General features: G+C 36.5%; 2 protein-coding genes across 5 annotated transcripts; both read right to left on the bottom strand.

The window, feature by feature from the left end:
- Positions 1–125: 125 nt before the first annotated feature.
- On the bottom strand, positions 126–5,127 carry dnase1l1l (deoxyribonuclease I-like 1-like). Of its 2 annotated transcripts, none has more exons than XM_058390309.1 (9): positions 5,053–5,127; positions 3,880–4,206; positions 3,581–3,669; positions 3,419–3,505; positions 3,164–3,285; positions 1,736–1,848; positions 1,471–1,628; positions 986–1,082; positions 126–913 (listed from the first exon to the last, which is right to left on the bottom strand). In XM_058390309.1, exons 2-9 carry the CDS (start codon positions 4,063–4,065, stop codon positions 833–835), a joined length of 933 nt encoding a protein of 310 aa, XP_058246292.1. In that variant the 5' UTR covers positions 4,066–4,206; positions 5,053–5,127; the 3' UTR covers positions 126–832. The 2 variants fall into 2 exon arrangements, with proteins under 2 accessions (XP_058246292.1, XP_058246293.1); XM_058390310.1 differs by having other exon boundaries at positions 3,880–4,031; positions 5,053–5,126.
- A 245-nt stretch (positions 5,128–5,372) lies between these two features.
- LOC131352529 (TRAF3-interacting JNK-activating modulator) lies at positions 5,373–12,885 on the bottom strand. 3 transcript variants are annotated; one of them, XM_058388687.1, is made up of 15 exons: positions 12,708–12,885; positions 12,110–12,159; positions 11,639–12,034; positions 10,869–10,974; positions 10,697–10,766; positions 10,567–10,594; positions 10,394–10,423; positions 9,965–10,060; positions 8,945–9,016; positions 8,605–8,745; positions 8,361–8,498; positions 7,439–7,574; positions 7,142–7,281; positions 6,616–6,741; positions 5,374–5,996 (listed from the first exon to the last, which is right to left on the bottom strand). In XM_058388687.1, exons 3-15 carry the CDS (start codon positions 11,957–11,959, stop codon positions 5,799–5,801), a joined length of 1,602 nt encoding a protein of 533 aa, XP_058244670.1. In that variant the 5' UTR covers positions 11,960–12,034; positions 12,110–12,159; positions 12,708–12,885; the 3' UTR covers positions 5,374–5,798. The 3 variants fall into 3 exon arrangements, with proteins under 3 accessions (XP_058244671.1, XP_058244670.1, XP_058244669.1); XM_058388688.1 differs by having other exon boundaries at positions 5,373–5,996; positions 7,142–7,248; positions 11,639–12,159; XM_058388686.1 differs by having other exon boundaries at positions 11,639–12,159.
- Between the last annotated feature and the right edge of the window lie 492 nt (positions 12,886–13,377).

The raw sequence follows: 13,377 nt of genomic DNA, 5'->3' as shown, positions 1-13,377 counted from the left end.
TCCTAGATCCACTGGTGTGTTTGTTTGGACTAATTCCCAAAGAAATCTATAACGAGGATCAGAGATACACTACCAGTCAAAAGTTTGTACACATCTTCTAATTCCATGGTCTTTCCTGATGTTTATTTCTTTCTACATTGTAAAACAATGCTGAAGGCGGCCGAAATACACAATAATGTCCTTTGAACAGTTGATATTGAGATATGTCTGCTACTGATGCTCTGTAAAGCCTTCATAACGTCTCTAATCTGAGGTGCTGTTAATTGGTGATTTCTGAGGCTGGTAACTCTAAATGAACTTCTCCTCGGCAGCAGAGGTAAATTTTGGTCTTGCTTTACTGGGATGGTCTTCATGTGAGCCAGTTTCATCATGGTGCTTGATGGGTTTTGCAAATGCACTTGACAATACTGTTCTTGCAAGAACTATTCCAGAACACCTGACCTTCATGTCTTAAAATAACAACTGACTGTTGTTTTTTTGTCATTACATACTGTATGGAAGTCCATATGTGTTATTTCATAGTTTTGAAATCTCCAATATTGTTCTAGAATGTACAAAATAAATCCCCAAACAAAAAACATTGAATTAAAAGGTGTGTCCAAACTTTTGTAGTGTATGTACTACAGATTCAGAGAATGAAACAAAGCTTCATTAATGGAAAAAATGACCGCATGCCTACAGATGAGTATGAACATTTTCTTAGTAAGATGGACTTGTATTACATCATATTATGACAGCTAATTAAAATGGTTTGTAGCAATTGGGAAAAGGGTTTACATCTGGGGTTTGTGATATTTTGAAAAAGTGTCAACAAAAAAGTGCAGGTTTTTGTTCAGAGCTCATTCCGGAGGTGGTAGTGATGACTGGACTTTAGGTCAACCTCGACTGGATAGTGGTCACTGACTTCCAAAGCCTTAAAAATGAAACCAAAAGTGACATTTGACAATCGGTTATGTTTTTGAGCAACCTATAAACTGTAGTATACCTCTTGTTCTGTTAAACCGAACTCGCTTTTGAAGTTGAAGGGTTGAGCTGAGTCTGGTACAATCCCAGAAATCAGTGTTTTTCCATGTACAATTATTCTAAGGGGAAAAATAGACGTTAAAAAAGTTAGACTGTGCAGCAGTAAGCTGGAACCTTTTAGAGTTTTTAATGGCAATAAGAGTCAGACAAATGTTTGCCTAGAGACATACCTTTGGGCTAAAAAGGCCTAACTGTACTGTTCTGGCAGTCAAATATGCTTAGTGTTATTTTTTTTTACACAACAATAATCATTTGCTACCGGGTTCACGTCACTCACATACCATAATTAGCTAGTTTCGACTTCTATAAAAACTTGAAGCCTAGCAAATTATGGTATGGATAAAAATATTATTAAGGAACTGTGACGTGACCTTTACTAATGCTTTCTCCTTGTTAAAGTAATAATATTTCTAAGCAAAATGTAAATATGTGGTATTTACTGATGACCTGTCATAAGCACAGTGTGTTTTGTCCCGAACAGTGGTGTCCTGTTCATCAGCAATCAACCAGAGGAACTTTGGGTCATTCCTTAGTCTGAGCTTCTTCAGGCCTTTAATAGTGATATAGCCACAGTCAGCGTTCAGGTCTCCCAGAAGCATCACATTCTACAGTGACATTCCAAAACAAGAAACATCTGAAATATTGAGAATCAACAACAATTGAAATGTTTAAAAATCTAATTTGTTAATAAAAAAAAAAGATGCTGATGCACCTCAGTTTTCCACTTCTTTTGGACAGCTTGAAAGACTTCAAAAAGTTCTTCCATCTCATTCATGGCTTTCTTAGGACACGAGTGATGACCAATGATAAGAAAGTTTTTCACATCTGCAAGGGAAAATTAGCAGTCATGTTAGGAAATGCAATAATATGAAGGTGCGTTTGTTCACTAGCTTGAGTGCTCTCATGAGTTTCGGCTTTTTGGTGTATAATCAGAGCAGCAGCTGATTGATTTTCTAATGCTCATTTGGTTTTCTGCTCAGAGAGCACAATTCAGTCCAGAGATTTGCAGGTTAAACTGGGATATAGGAAATGATAGAGCCATTGTTATATATTACATTCAAATCATATGTTATTATGTATGTGATAAGAACAAGTTATTTTTTTTAAATATCACCTCTGATTCTGTATGAGTCTAATGGAACTAAACAAGCTGGATGGTAAGAGCTTAAGGTTTCTGTGTGCCAGTTTTTGCATTTAAAAAATAATTTGAACATATCTGTAATGATGAAATGTATATGTATACATGTACACAGAAGTTACCACAGTTATCTCCTCGATTAAATGATTCTATTTTACTACTATTCTATTTTATTCTATTTTAATGACTAAATGAGGGCATACCTCTAAAAGGCTATTTGAAACTGTATAACTTCACTAAATGATAGTATGTCACAATATGTTCAATTTAAAATTAAATTAGAATTAAAATGGGTTTTTTTTATTAAAATATGGCACTGAAGCTCAGTTTTACCCTGATGATAACCTTAACCAAATGTCACAAACCATAGAAAGTTCAACTCCCTTCAGGAGCTAGAAACTGTAAACTGTAAAACACACACACACACACACACATACACAAAAGTTGGCTAAATGTTATTACTTGCCGGGTAAAACATAGGAAGTGATAAACTCATATGTGTTTTTTGAACATCCCATCCCAGATTTAGTTCTGCTTTGCTGTTATAATAACCTCTACTCTTCTGGGAAGGCTTTCAACTAGATTTTGAAGTGTGGCTGTGGGAATTTGGTGATTCAGCCACAAGACCATTACTGGGGTCAGACACTGATGTTGGGTGAGGAGGCCTGGGGAAAATTCATCATTTCTAATCATGAATCAGGGCTCTGTGCAGGCCACTCAGGTTCTTCCAGCCTAGCTTTAACACACACTGTACTTTGTGCACAGGGGCAATATCACACTGGAACAGGTTTGGGCTTAGTGAATAGAAAATGTAATGCTACAGCATGCAATGACATTCTATAAAATTGTGTGTATCCAACTTTGTGGTAACAGTTTGTGATGATTAGGTGTGCACACACATATAGTGTACTGTACAAAATGGTTTATTTGGGAGCTCCAGCTCAATTTAGGTACAAGCTATTTACTCTGGGTTAATTAAACAATAAAATTGATTACACTTACAGGTTGTCGGTGAGTGGATCCTTATGATGAATGGTTCTCTGGAGAACATTTCGGTGTCATTGAACTCTGAGTGTTTCAGTTCATGATAATACGCTTGTTCTTGGACCTGCAATACATCTTTCCTGAGGTCATAGCAAAAAGAATTAATACAACTTAGGAATGACGTCCATTTCAGGTTTGACCAAAGGCAAAACCAATGACTGAATGTTATATTTATAGATCAGTTCTTTTGTACACTATGTCATTCCAGCTTACCTATAAATATAAACATACTGCTCTTTGTATGTCTTCTTCCCCATTCTTTCACTCTCTAAATGAGAGTACACGTGAGATTTTTCAAACCTAGGCAAAAAATATTATTTAAAAAATAGAAAGAAGAATTTATGTATTTGACACATTGGGCAAGAACAGGAGTACCTGTTTAGGTTCTTAAGCAGTGCAGGAATGGCTTCACCTTTGGAGTCTCGTACCTCCTGGATCAAGGTGAGTTCACAGCGTGAAATTATCTAAAAAATGCAATTCAATATAACAAAATTTTGGGAGAACGTCCATGTCTGAAGCGCCACCTCCCTGTTTCACTTCCTATAATATCCCATACCTATCACCTCCTTACTGCTCAACAATTTCTACACAAGAGTTTACTATGTCAATGATAACAGGAACATGTTATCATCCAAATATTATTAACTGTTTACTCTGTTTTATGCTTGTGTTACCTTTGTCAAAATCCTCATAACTTTTTTGTTGTTGGCTTTTGCTTCTCCAAAGCTTTGGACATTAAAGGCACAAATTTTCAGGGAAAGCACAGTTGTTAGGAAACAAATTCCCACGATGCCTATCAGCAAGAGAGATCTCATTTTCCCAGCACCTAGTGTAAATGGAAAACAATACTTCATGCTCATATATATTTTTTGTTTTTTGAGGGGTTAGGGAATAGGTGTCAAACCGTATCCACAAAGGGCTGATGCGGGTGCAGGTTTTCACTGCAACCGAGCAGAAGCCAGACCTGACCTATCCAGGTCCCTGGATGTGATTGGCTGTTTCTGTGGACAACATTGACGATGGACAGCCAGATCAACCAAAGGAACCAAGGATCGACCAAAGATATTAAGAGGGACAAATACAAGAAAAAAAGGGAATGGAAGAGACAAAAAACAACCACAGATTCCCCAGCTACAACAGGCGATGTAACAATCTGTATTAAAATGCTTAGTCATTTTTATATTAATATTAATATTAATAGGCAACTTTTAGTTACAATTAGTTAACAGAGCAAAACTGACTGAAAGAATTAGCATTTATTTCATCACTAGAGTCAGTTGAGTTAAAAGATGATGATGAAGCTTGTGTTCAAGTGTTGTGAGAGACGTTTAGTGATGACATTTACTGACATAGCTGATAACCAAAATGATTATCAGCATTTCCTACTTGGAATGTATGATTCTTTAAAATGTATGTTTTTCCTTAAGAAGATTAGGTTTGGAGCGTAGAGGCAGATGCCACCTTACAGTGGAATTAGAACTGTTAGATGTAGCAATTTCAACACGCTATAACTCTTTGCATAATGAGATACATGCAAGATAGAAAAAATATTTCAGTTCAGGTACTTTTCTAAACAATATCTTTTCAAACATCTAGAAGCCTAAATTTGACCATGTGAAGAGTTTTTCTAGGCCACAGCAGATATTTGTAGCTCAAAAGTAACATAAATTACAACACTGGTGCTACATAACCACTAACAGATAACAGATGTACACAGATGTTGCACTTCCTGCTTAATATGACACAGTTAATAAATGGACGTAAGTTAATAACTGGTCAAGCAAATCCCACAAATCTGAATACAGTTTCTAATAGCTTTGGTCCCATTTGAGAAACAGAGCACTTACTGTGAGTGACGGGTCATCACATACTGTAACAGTTGTACAGTTGAAGTGCATGTTTTTTAAAGGCTCTAGTTAGATCACACAGGAAATATGGTGAAAGGCCTGTGGGAGGGACAGTGTTGTTTGAGTGTGTGAATGTGTGTCCTTTTCAAATAAGCTGTGTCAGTGATCCTGCACACTGCAGCTCCGTCTGGAATGCTGAAGAGAGGGAACGAGTATGACACAATGGCCATTCAGGATTCACCATCGAGTCCTTGTATTTATTAATTCTTACAATTGTTTTTTGGCTCAGTGGGAAATTCTGATTCTGAAATGATTTCAGTAAACCATATTTTAATTCTGGAAGCATCATTTATTCAAATCTATTGTTTTTCATCAACCAAAGGCTATACATTTGAACAGCTATTTTAAATCTTTGCAAATCAATTACTTTTAGAATGTACTGATAAAGCTTGAAGAAAAAAGCACAAATAAACAGTAAACCTGATTATGTAGGAAGGATACATGGCCTCACTTTGAAACCTTACAAGAATAAAATATCACAAAACAAATTGCTTGGACTATGGGTACAAGTTCAGAACTTCGTAATCTATTCCATGTACTACACACACTGTGCAATATTTAACTAGCATTATTTATGGTGTATTTTGGCTCATATCATAATAAATATATGCTATATAAATATATGATATTCAACCATTAAATATCAACCTAAACCTAATACACATGTGAATGTGCTGATGTCTCTCTCATACAGGTTTGAAGCAGCCCGAATGTTGTGCAGATGCTGTCTGCATTAAATAGTCCTCCACTCTCTCCTCCACTGCAGAGTAAATTTCACGCAGCTGCTCCCTGACAGACGGATGGTAGATCCAGACAGCGAACATTACAGCAATTAGCATCAGCATGAAGAAGAGAGTCAAGCACAAAGTGCCACAGAAACGTCTCTGCGAGGAGAGGGATAAGGGAAAAAACACACTTTATTATCAGGAGTCAAGGAGTTGTTGTGAAGTAAATTATTATTAAAAAAATGTATTTATGGAAAGATGTACACTTTATTGTTCAGGAAAAAATTAAAATACAGCTAGAATCTACAATGTATTTACATAATAACCAACTGGAAGACACATTTGACCACCAACTAAACGTGTAATGTTTCTTCTGTTGGTCTGTAGTGTAAAAAAGGATTGTACTTTTATGGCTGCTCTCTCTGGCTCCTTTGCTTTCCAAAATTGGAAGGTATGGATTTTCTAAATTGTCATTGTTCTCTCCACTGAGAAATGAACTATAATGTGATATGGTTTTGCAGATATGGGCTGATCTTGTACATGTTAAGCCATCAGCTTTTGAATATATCTTTTTCTATATGGGAATCTTCTAGTATATCTTTGTTTTGTCCCAATTCATTAAAACCTGTAATGATAACCTCTGATAGGAATCTGAATAAGGAAAGATATTAAAGAAACATCAAGAAAACACCAAGTTTTTAGGCATTTAGGCTTTTTTTTAAACACATATACAGTTTTGCATGAGAGCATATGTTTGTGTCAGCTCTATGATTCCTACCCTTCTACTGATTCTGCTTTTGTGAGCACTTAGTGTATTCAGCTCCTCTCGACACTGAGCCAGACGAGTCTGATAACTGCGACACTCCTGCTCCAGGGTCTCCAGCTCAGTCTTCAGATCCACACACTACCATGATGAACAAGACAACACACCCATCACTCACCTAAGCAGCATTTAAAGGTTTAGTATGTAATTATTACATATACAGCTGGGCAGGTGAGATGTCTATAGAATTAACATTAAGATCTTAACATGCAGTAATTTTCTTGGTAATATTTGTTTTATATTACCTAGGTTTTAGGTTATTTTAACCTATCATTAACATTGGGACTTTATGCATATACACATAAATTAAAATCACTTGTATAGAATTCACACACACCTGCTGTTAGGTGAAACCACAACAAGGACTTTTGTGCATTTATTACCATAAATATTATTTAATAAGAGGAACAGTAGATACAGTGGATATTATAGTACTGAAGCAGGCTTGAGGGTTAAACAGCCGTTTAGAGAGTATTCATACCTCCTTGTCCTTCAGGCTGAGTCTCTGCTCAGTCTGGTGGAGCTGCTGAGCCATGCTGTTATCCATCCCAACAGACTGGTATGGCTTCTGTCCCTGCTTGTACACTTCTGGGATATTAATCCATAAGCCGTTACTGTTTTCTGAGAGTGTTAACCAGAATATATTGTTATTATTATTAATATTTATAAAATTTAGTAAAACAGTTGTGTGAATATGTTAAGTACAATGATACGATTTAAGCTAAATCTAGCCCTGTAGCTTAAAGTGATATGCTTGATATGCAGTTGTGAAATGTACCTTTGAATTTTTCTAGCTGTTCTCTCAAGGTCTGGTTGTCCTGCTCCAGCAGAAGGACAGCAGTGCGGAGCTCTTCCTGATCCTGTTGCAGAATACCGCACTGCTCCCTCAGTGACTCCTCTTGCTCCCTGGATCTCTGCACAACACACATACACACCTTTACTGTACATCTTAGCATTGTATGATGTACATTTTTAAACAGTAGTTTTCTTGCAAAAGTGCAAAACAGAAATGATAAGCTAGAGTGCTTAGATGACAGAATGGCAGGTCTGTAAAAGTCTGTGTAACTAAACCAACTGTCAAAAAATGTCATACACATTTTACAATAGTTTCAGCTGCATACTACCTCCAGCAGACAAAATTACTAGCATAAACAAGTTCTGGCCGGAAATAGGCCTAGTAACTGCTTTATTCAGTTCAGGTGAAGGATCCTGAAAACACTGCACTTACACACTGGTGGGAAACCAGGACACACCCTGGATGGGATGCTGATCAATCATAGTGCATGTTGACACACACACACACATTCACAAACCTGGGGAATTTAGCATAATCAATCCACCTACCAATATGTTATTGGGAGATATAATCTGGAGGAATCCCACAGAGCTGTATGGAAAGAATGATATGGATTGCAGGACTGTGTGACACTTATATCCATATATCTGCAATGTTTTATTTTATACTCAGTATTTTAATGGCTTAGGTATATAGGTGAACACTGTGGACAGTGATTTATCAGCAAGTGGCTGGAAATGCTCCATCATCATCCATGCTCCATCAACCATTTACAACTTTTCCATTATCATTTCCTGAAAAAAAACCCAAGAAAGTCTGACAGCAACTTAATGTAATCACATGGTGCTTGGCCCCCTGCAATTGCTACTTTAGTACTGCCTCTGATCTGTGTCTGTGGTCTGACCTGTAGCTGATGCTGTAGCTGTTGGATCTGATCACTCCAATGATCCTGACTCTTCCTCAGCGTGTTGGAGTTCTCTCTCACCTCCTCATACAGCTTCTGCCATCGCAATGACTCTGCCTGGGTCACCTGTAGTGCCTCCTAGTGGAAAGATAATGCTGGCATGATAAGTTGACAACTAGATTTCAAATGATTGTGCTTATGAACGAGCATGAAACATAACTGATTCTTCAACAGCCGCACTTACCTGCAGGTACTGCAGCTTGCTCTGTGCTTCTGAATTCTCCTCTGTGGCCTTCTGAATGGCTTCCAAGGCCTTTTTCTCATACTCCTCCTTCTGCTTCTCCATCATTAATACTTCCTTCTTTAGTCCATCCTGAGGAACCCCCTAAGGAATAAGAATATTATGTGATTAAAAATTTATAGAATAAAAAATTTAAATAAAAATTTACGATTCTTAGATGGAAACACATGTATGTTTACACAAAACTGGCTAATATATTTATGAAGGTATGAATTTCTATATTCAGTTTATAAACACATCTCTTATTAACATCTAAATCTAAATTTCTAGGACTCAGACTTACCTTCCTGCACAACTGTAGCTGAGCCTCCAGTGTCTTTATCTTGTTCTTCAGTAGATCTTCATCACAGCGAGTCTGTGGGAGGAAAAGGAAATGTGGTGTGACATAGGCACAACTACAGCGGATGCAGCTTCCACTGAAAGTCAGGGTGTATGCACTTGAGCATATATCTTAGGCTTTATTACTGTGTCGTGCCACTGTATATTATTTTTATCTAGCTAAATGAAGGGATAGATGCAGAGATCCTCTGATATCTAAGAATATTTAAACAAATTTTTGGAGGCAAAACCCTGTTAGTTCTGCTGAACACGGATGATTATTAAATATTACATACATCATGTATGATCATATTTCTACAACCATCTGTGTACATGTACATACAAAGAGAAAATAAAAAAACTAAAAAGTTTAGGGTATTTGCTACGCAACACTTTTTTTTCTGAGTGAGTAAATGTTGTTCTCTTTTTTTCAAGCTGAAAAGCAAACAGCCGGATACTTGCAAACCACAGATGCCACTTATACATTTATATTTCTGACACAAATAGGAAAGAGAGCCAAATGATGTAAATTTCCAGTACATGTTTTCATGAGCCGTTTTGAAAATGCCTTTAAGATCTAGTGACTTAGATGAAGCGACTATGTTCACTGGTCTGAGTACAATTCATGTCTATTGTACTGAAACCTAATTGGGTGACACCATAGAGTGGGTTCCCTTTTGAGTCTGGTTCCTCTCAAGGTTTCTTCCTCATACCATTTAACGCGAGTTTTTCCTTGCCACTGTCACCTCAGGCTTGCTCATTATAGATAAATACAAATATATTTAAATATTGGTCTAATATATATCTTGAACTTTTGGTTCTATAGTTCTTATAAAGCTGCTTTGAGACAATGTCCACTGGTTTAAAAACACCATACAAATAAAATTGAATTGAATATTGTAAAAATGTGAAAATGTAATATAGAAAAAAAAAACAGTAGACATTATTAGACAATTGGTAAATAATAAAGCAGTGTTGCACAGACCTTCCACAGCAGCTCAGTGGCATGTAGCAGTGTTGATGTACTCCTCTGTAGGGCAATCAGCTTCTTTTTCAGAACCTCCTCTCTATACAGCGCCTCCTGCACATGAGGCAAATCAGACCAGATTTGAATATGGTTGATTATTCGATTTACTTATATATTAAGCCAATTTTTACTTGGTTGTAGATGTCCATTATTGCACTATTGCAAAATAATTAAATCCTCAGACATCATTTTTATTATGTGACAAGCCTACATGGGAGCAGGGATAATGTGGGTCCATGATCCAATTAACACAGTAACACAGTAACTCGATACACTGCAAAGCTAAAAATTTGAAATGATTCACACAGGCAGTCTATTCTATGCCACAACCTAAATTATAAGGATGTGATATTAATTCAGACAATGACATATAGCACATAAAATTACCTCTAAATAAGTCGCCAACTGCTGAATATCCTACAGAAGGCAAGATCAAGAAAAATAGACAGACTTAATAGAAATTGATAAATAGAGAAGAAAATGATGCAGTTGTTACATTGATTAAGGACAATTTGAAACTGCTGTAGTCACATGAACAGTGACTTAATCAATTAACTTACCTCATCGTTGACAGTTGCAGTGCCTGACCTACGAGAAAAGAAAGTCACAGAAGTGTAACTGAACTGGTAAATGAAACCATACTGACACTATAACTGAATGCCGTGTACAGCATGAAGGATGTTTACTCACTCAGTCTGCACACTAGCAGTGTGTAGTGTCCTGTGGTTGTTTGTAAGCTGTGTTATGTCTCTAAGGAGAGCTAAGAGAATCAAAATAGTCTCACATGAGCAATGCCTTCTGCTTATATGCTATTCAACAAGTATGCTGTATATAATGCCTAAAAAACAAAAAGCTGGCTTGCCTCGTTCTTGTTTTGCTTTTTCTCTCAGACGAAGTGAGTCGAGGATAGCTGCAACTCTGTCAATCTTCGGTGCATTTTCATTATTCACAAAAGCAGTGGACACTGACTGCAGGGGTTTATATAGAGACAGTGCAATGTTACCAACATATTCACAAAAATATAGGAATACAATGAATAATGTTGTGGTTATTCACACCATAGAGCTGCTCAGAATCTATTGTCCATATCTAAGACTAATCATGAAGCAAATAAAAGCCTATAACTATTGATATGTTAAAGAGTTAAAGGAGTCTATAGAGTTGGTGTCCTTTAACATTCACATGCAAAATTTTCTGTTACTGGAGAGACTTCAGGATGACAAATTTAGCATTTTGGTTTGGGTAACAACAATTCTTTGAGTAATTAACTTCAAGAGAGAAAAAAGAAAAGTAAGTTATTGAAACCACTGTTTATAGCTGCTATAACATAAAAGATAACAGAAACTTCTTTGTGGATGTTCCATAATAATAAAAAATATGTGAAAATGGTTGAGATGTATGAAATGTTCTTAGTAAAAATTGTAATCATTTGCAAATAGCTCTTTTGTGGTGTTATGGGAAAATAGTTAACTTTGCATTAGACCACATGAAGCCACTCCAGAAATCAGTTATTTTCCCATAACAGCACATCTTCCTTGTATTTTCATTTTTAGTTATTTTTTAAAAAACAACAACAAAAATTACTCATAGACAAGCTATAAAATCAGAATATATGTGTTTACTCTTGTTCACCTGCTTAACTGGGCTGATTTTTGGATGCCTGTAGGTCGAAGACATTTGCGTCATACGAACACCCTCTTGTGCATAATTACGTCTTGTCCGTGGAGATAACAGAGCGCTCACATTGCAGTCAGCTGGTCGTCTCTTTGAAAATTCATCCTGCCTTTTGCGGTGTAACTCATTCTTAATCCATTTCGAATCCACATCCCGGGTTGGACTTCGACATGTTGTCACATTGTTCCGATCCCCAAGATTTCTGTGCTTTACAGCACGTTGTTCCAGCTTTATATCATAGTCACACGGTGGACTTGTGTTCCCATCAAGAGTGATCATTGTGCCCTACTTGGATAGAGTCTAGTGTTTTGATGCTTTACACCAGTTGTTGTTTTATGGCAGATTTCTCAGTGACTGTGCAGACAAAGCTCCATTAAAGCAACGTTAAATGTACCATTAGTTTAGTAGAAAGGATGTTGAATTATTCACCTGTTAGCTTCATCTGGTTTGCAAGCACACGCTTGCTGATCCTCACACAGCTGCAAACACATAACAAAATTATCATATCAATCTTGGTAAGAATTATTATATTTATTAGCAGTTCTAGCTTTGGCTTCTTCTGAAATGGAAAACCTACATAGTATGTTATTAAATAGAAGACCAATCGTCTATTTAGAAGACCAGAAAGAGGACCAATCAAATACCCTTTGGAGTGTTAGATTAAACCAATTTCCCCACTAATGACAAAAAAGAGTGATGAAAAGAACAGATGAGAAGATCTTTTAGTAAGTAAACAAAAAACCTCCAAAAGGTACAGTATCTCATCCACTGCTCACATCCATTCATTTACCCAATACTATAAAGTTCACAAAAACTCACATAACAGGCTATGCACATTTTTAATTCTAATTACTCACATTCCACCAATTACACAAGAAACAAGAAAAGTTTTGCATTTTCGTACACTGAGTATTCATGCCATAACTGAAAAACTGCACTGCTACATTAACATGAGCATAGAAGGAAACTAACTGAAACAAATATTTGTAATAAACCTTTAGTTCTATGAACTTTATCAAATAAATACCTGTTTTATGTGAGTCCTGGAAGACACACAGCGCTGAAAAAAGCGTCTGGGAAAACATTACTTCTGGGAAAGTGAAAATGTGTTCAAACAATAAAAGCGGTTTACTTCTTCAGCCTTGCTAGTTTACAGGAAGTAAGAGGAAGCACACAGTCTTGCATGACTTACTCTATCTCTGCAGCCACCCATACTGAAAGTGCTGCAGCACGCGGATGGGCCTTTAGATTAGAAATGGCTGGTGTGTTCAAATGATGTTACACATCTGAATTGCTGGAGGTTGAATAAGGCAGCACATCAGCACAGATGTGATCATAACATCATGACAAAAATGTCTGGGATTGAAAAGTATCATTTTTAACCTGAAATAAACATACATGTAAACAGTCAGAATAAAAGTTAAAACTCAGGCAACAAAGACTCATTTTTTTTTTCAAGGTTTTTTATTTCTTCACATGATCCTAAAATTCTGATATTATCTCTCGATGAGACTTGTAGAATATTTCTCAGGTGAATGTGCTCAGGTTGTAAATATGGATTTCAGACCTTATCTGATACTTTGTTTGGACACTAACCCTAAACAGTGCAATAAAGGATTTTATATGGTCACTGAATATTCTCCACCAAGCTGTCTGCAAAATGACCAACTTCAACATTAGCAAATTAGGCGCCATTT

The sequence above is a fragment of the Hemibagrus wyckioides genome, linkage group LG05, assembly GCF_019097595.1.
Source record: "Hemibagrus wyckioides isolate EC202008001 linkage group LG05, SWU_Hwy_1.0, whole genome shotgun sequence".
Taxonomy (NCBI): Eukaryota; Metazoa; Chordata; class Actinopteri; order Siluriformes; family Bagridae; genus Hemibagrus; species Hemibagrus wyckioides.
Note: the sequence above shows the minus strand (reverse complement) of the source record. Positions and strands in the feature narration are given on the sequence as shown.

What these genes read in the sequence shown, in the direction of transcription:
- dnase1l1l (XM_058390309.1), bottom strand. Translation starts at nt 4,065, where the DNA reads ATGAGCATGAAGTATTGTTTTCCATTTACACTAGGTGCTGGGAAAATG. An exon ending in CTGCTTAAGAACCTAAACAG is followed by an intron (nt 3,506 to 3,580) that starts GTACTCCTGTTC and finishes TTTTTTGCCTAG; the next exon opens with GTTTGAAAAATCTCACGTGT. An exon ending in CAGTATGTTTATATTTATAG is followed by an intron (nt 3,286 to 3,418) that starts GTAAGCTGGAAT and finishes CTATGACCTCAG; the next exon opens with GAAAGATGTATTGCAGGTCC.
- LOC131352529 (XM_058388686.1), bottom strand. Translation starts at nt 11,959, where the DNA reads ATGATCACTCTTGATGGGAACACAAGTCCACCGTGTGACTATGATATA. An exon ending in ACAGCTAGAAAAATTCAAAG is followed by an intron (nt 7,282 to 7,438) that starts GTACATTTCACA and finishes TAACACTCTCAG; the next exon opens with AAAACAGTAACGGCTTATGG. An exon ending in AAAGCAGAATCAGTAGAAGG is followed by an intron (nt 5,997 to 6,615) that starts GTAGGAATCATA and finishes CTCTCCTCGCAG; the next exon opens with AGACGTTTCTGTGGCACTTT.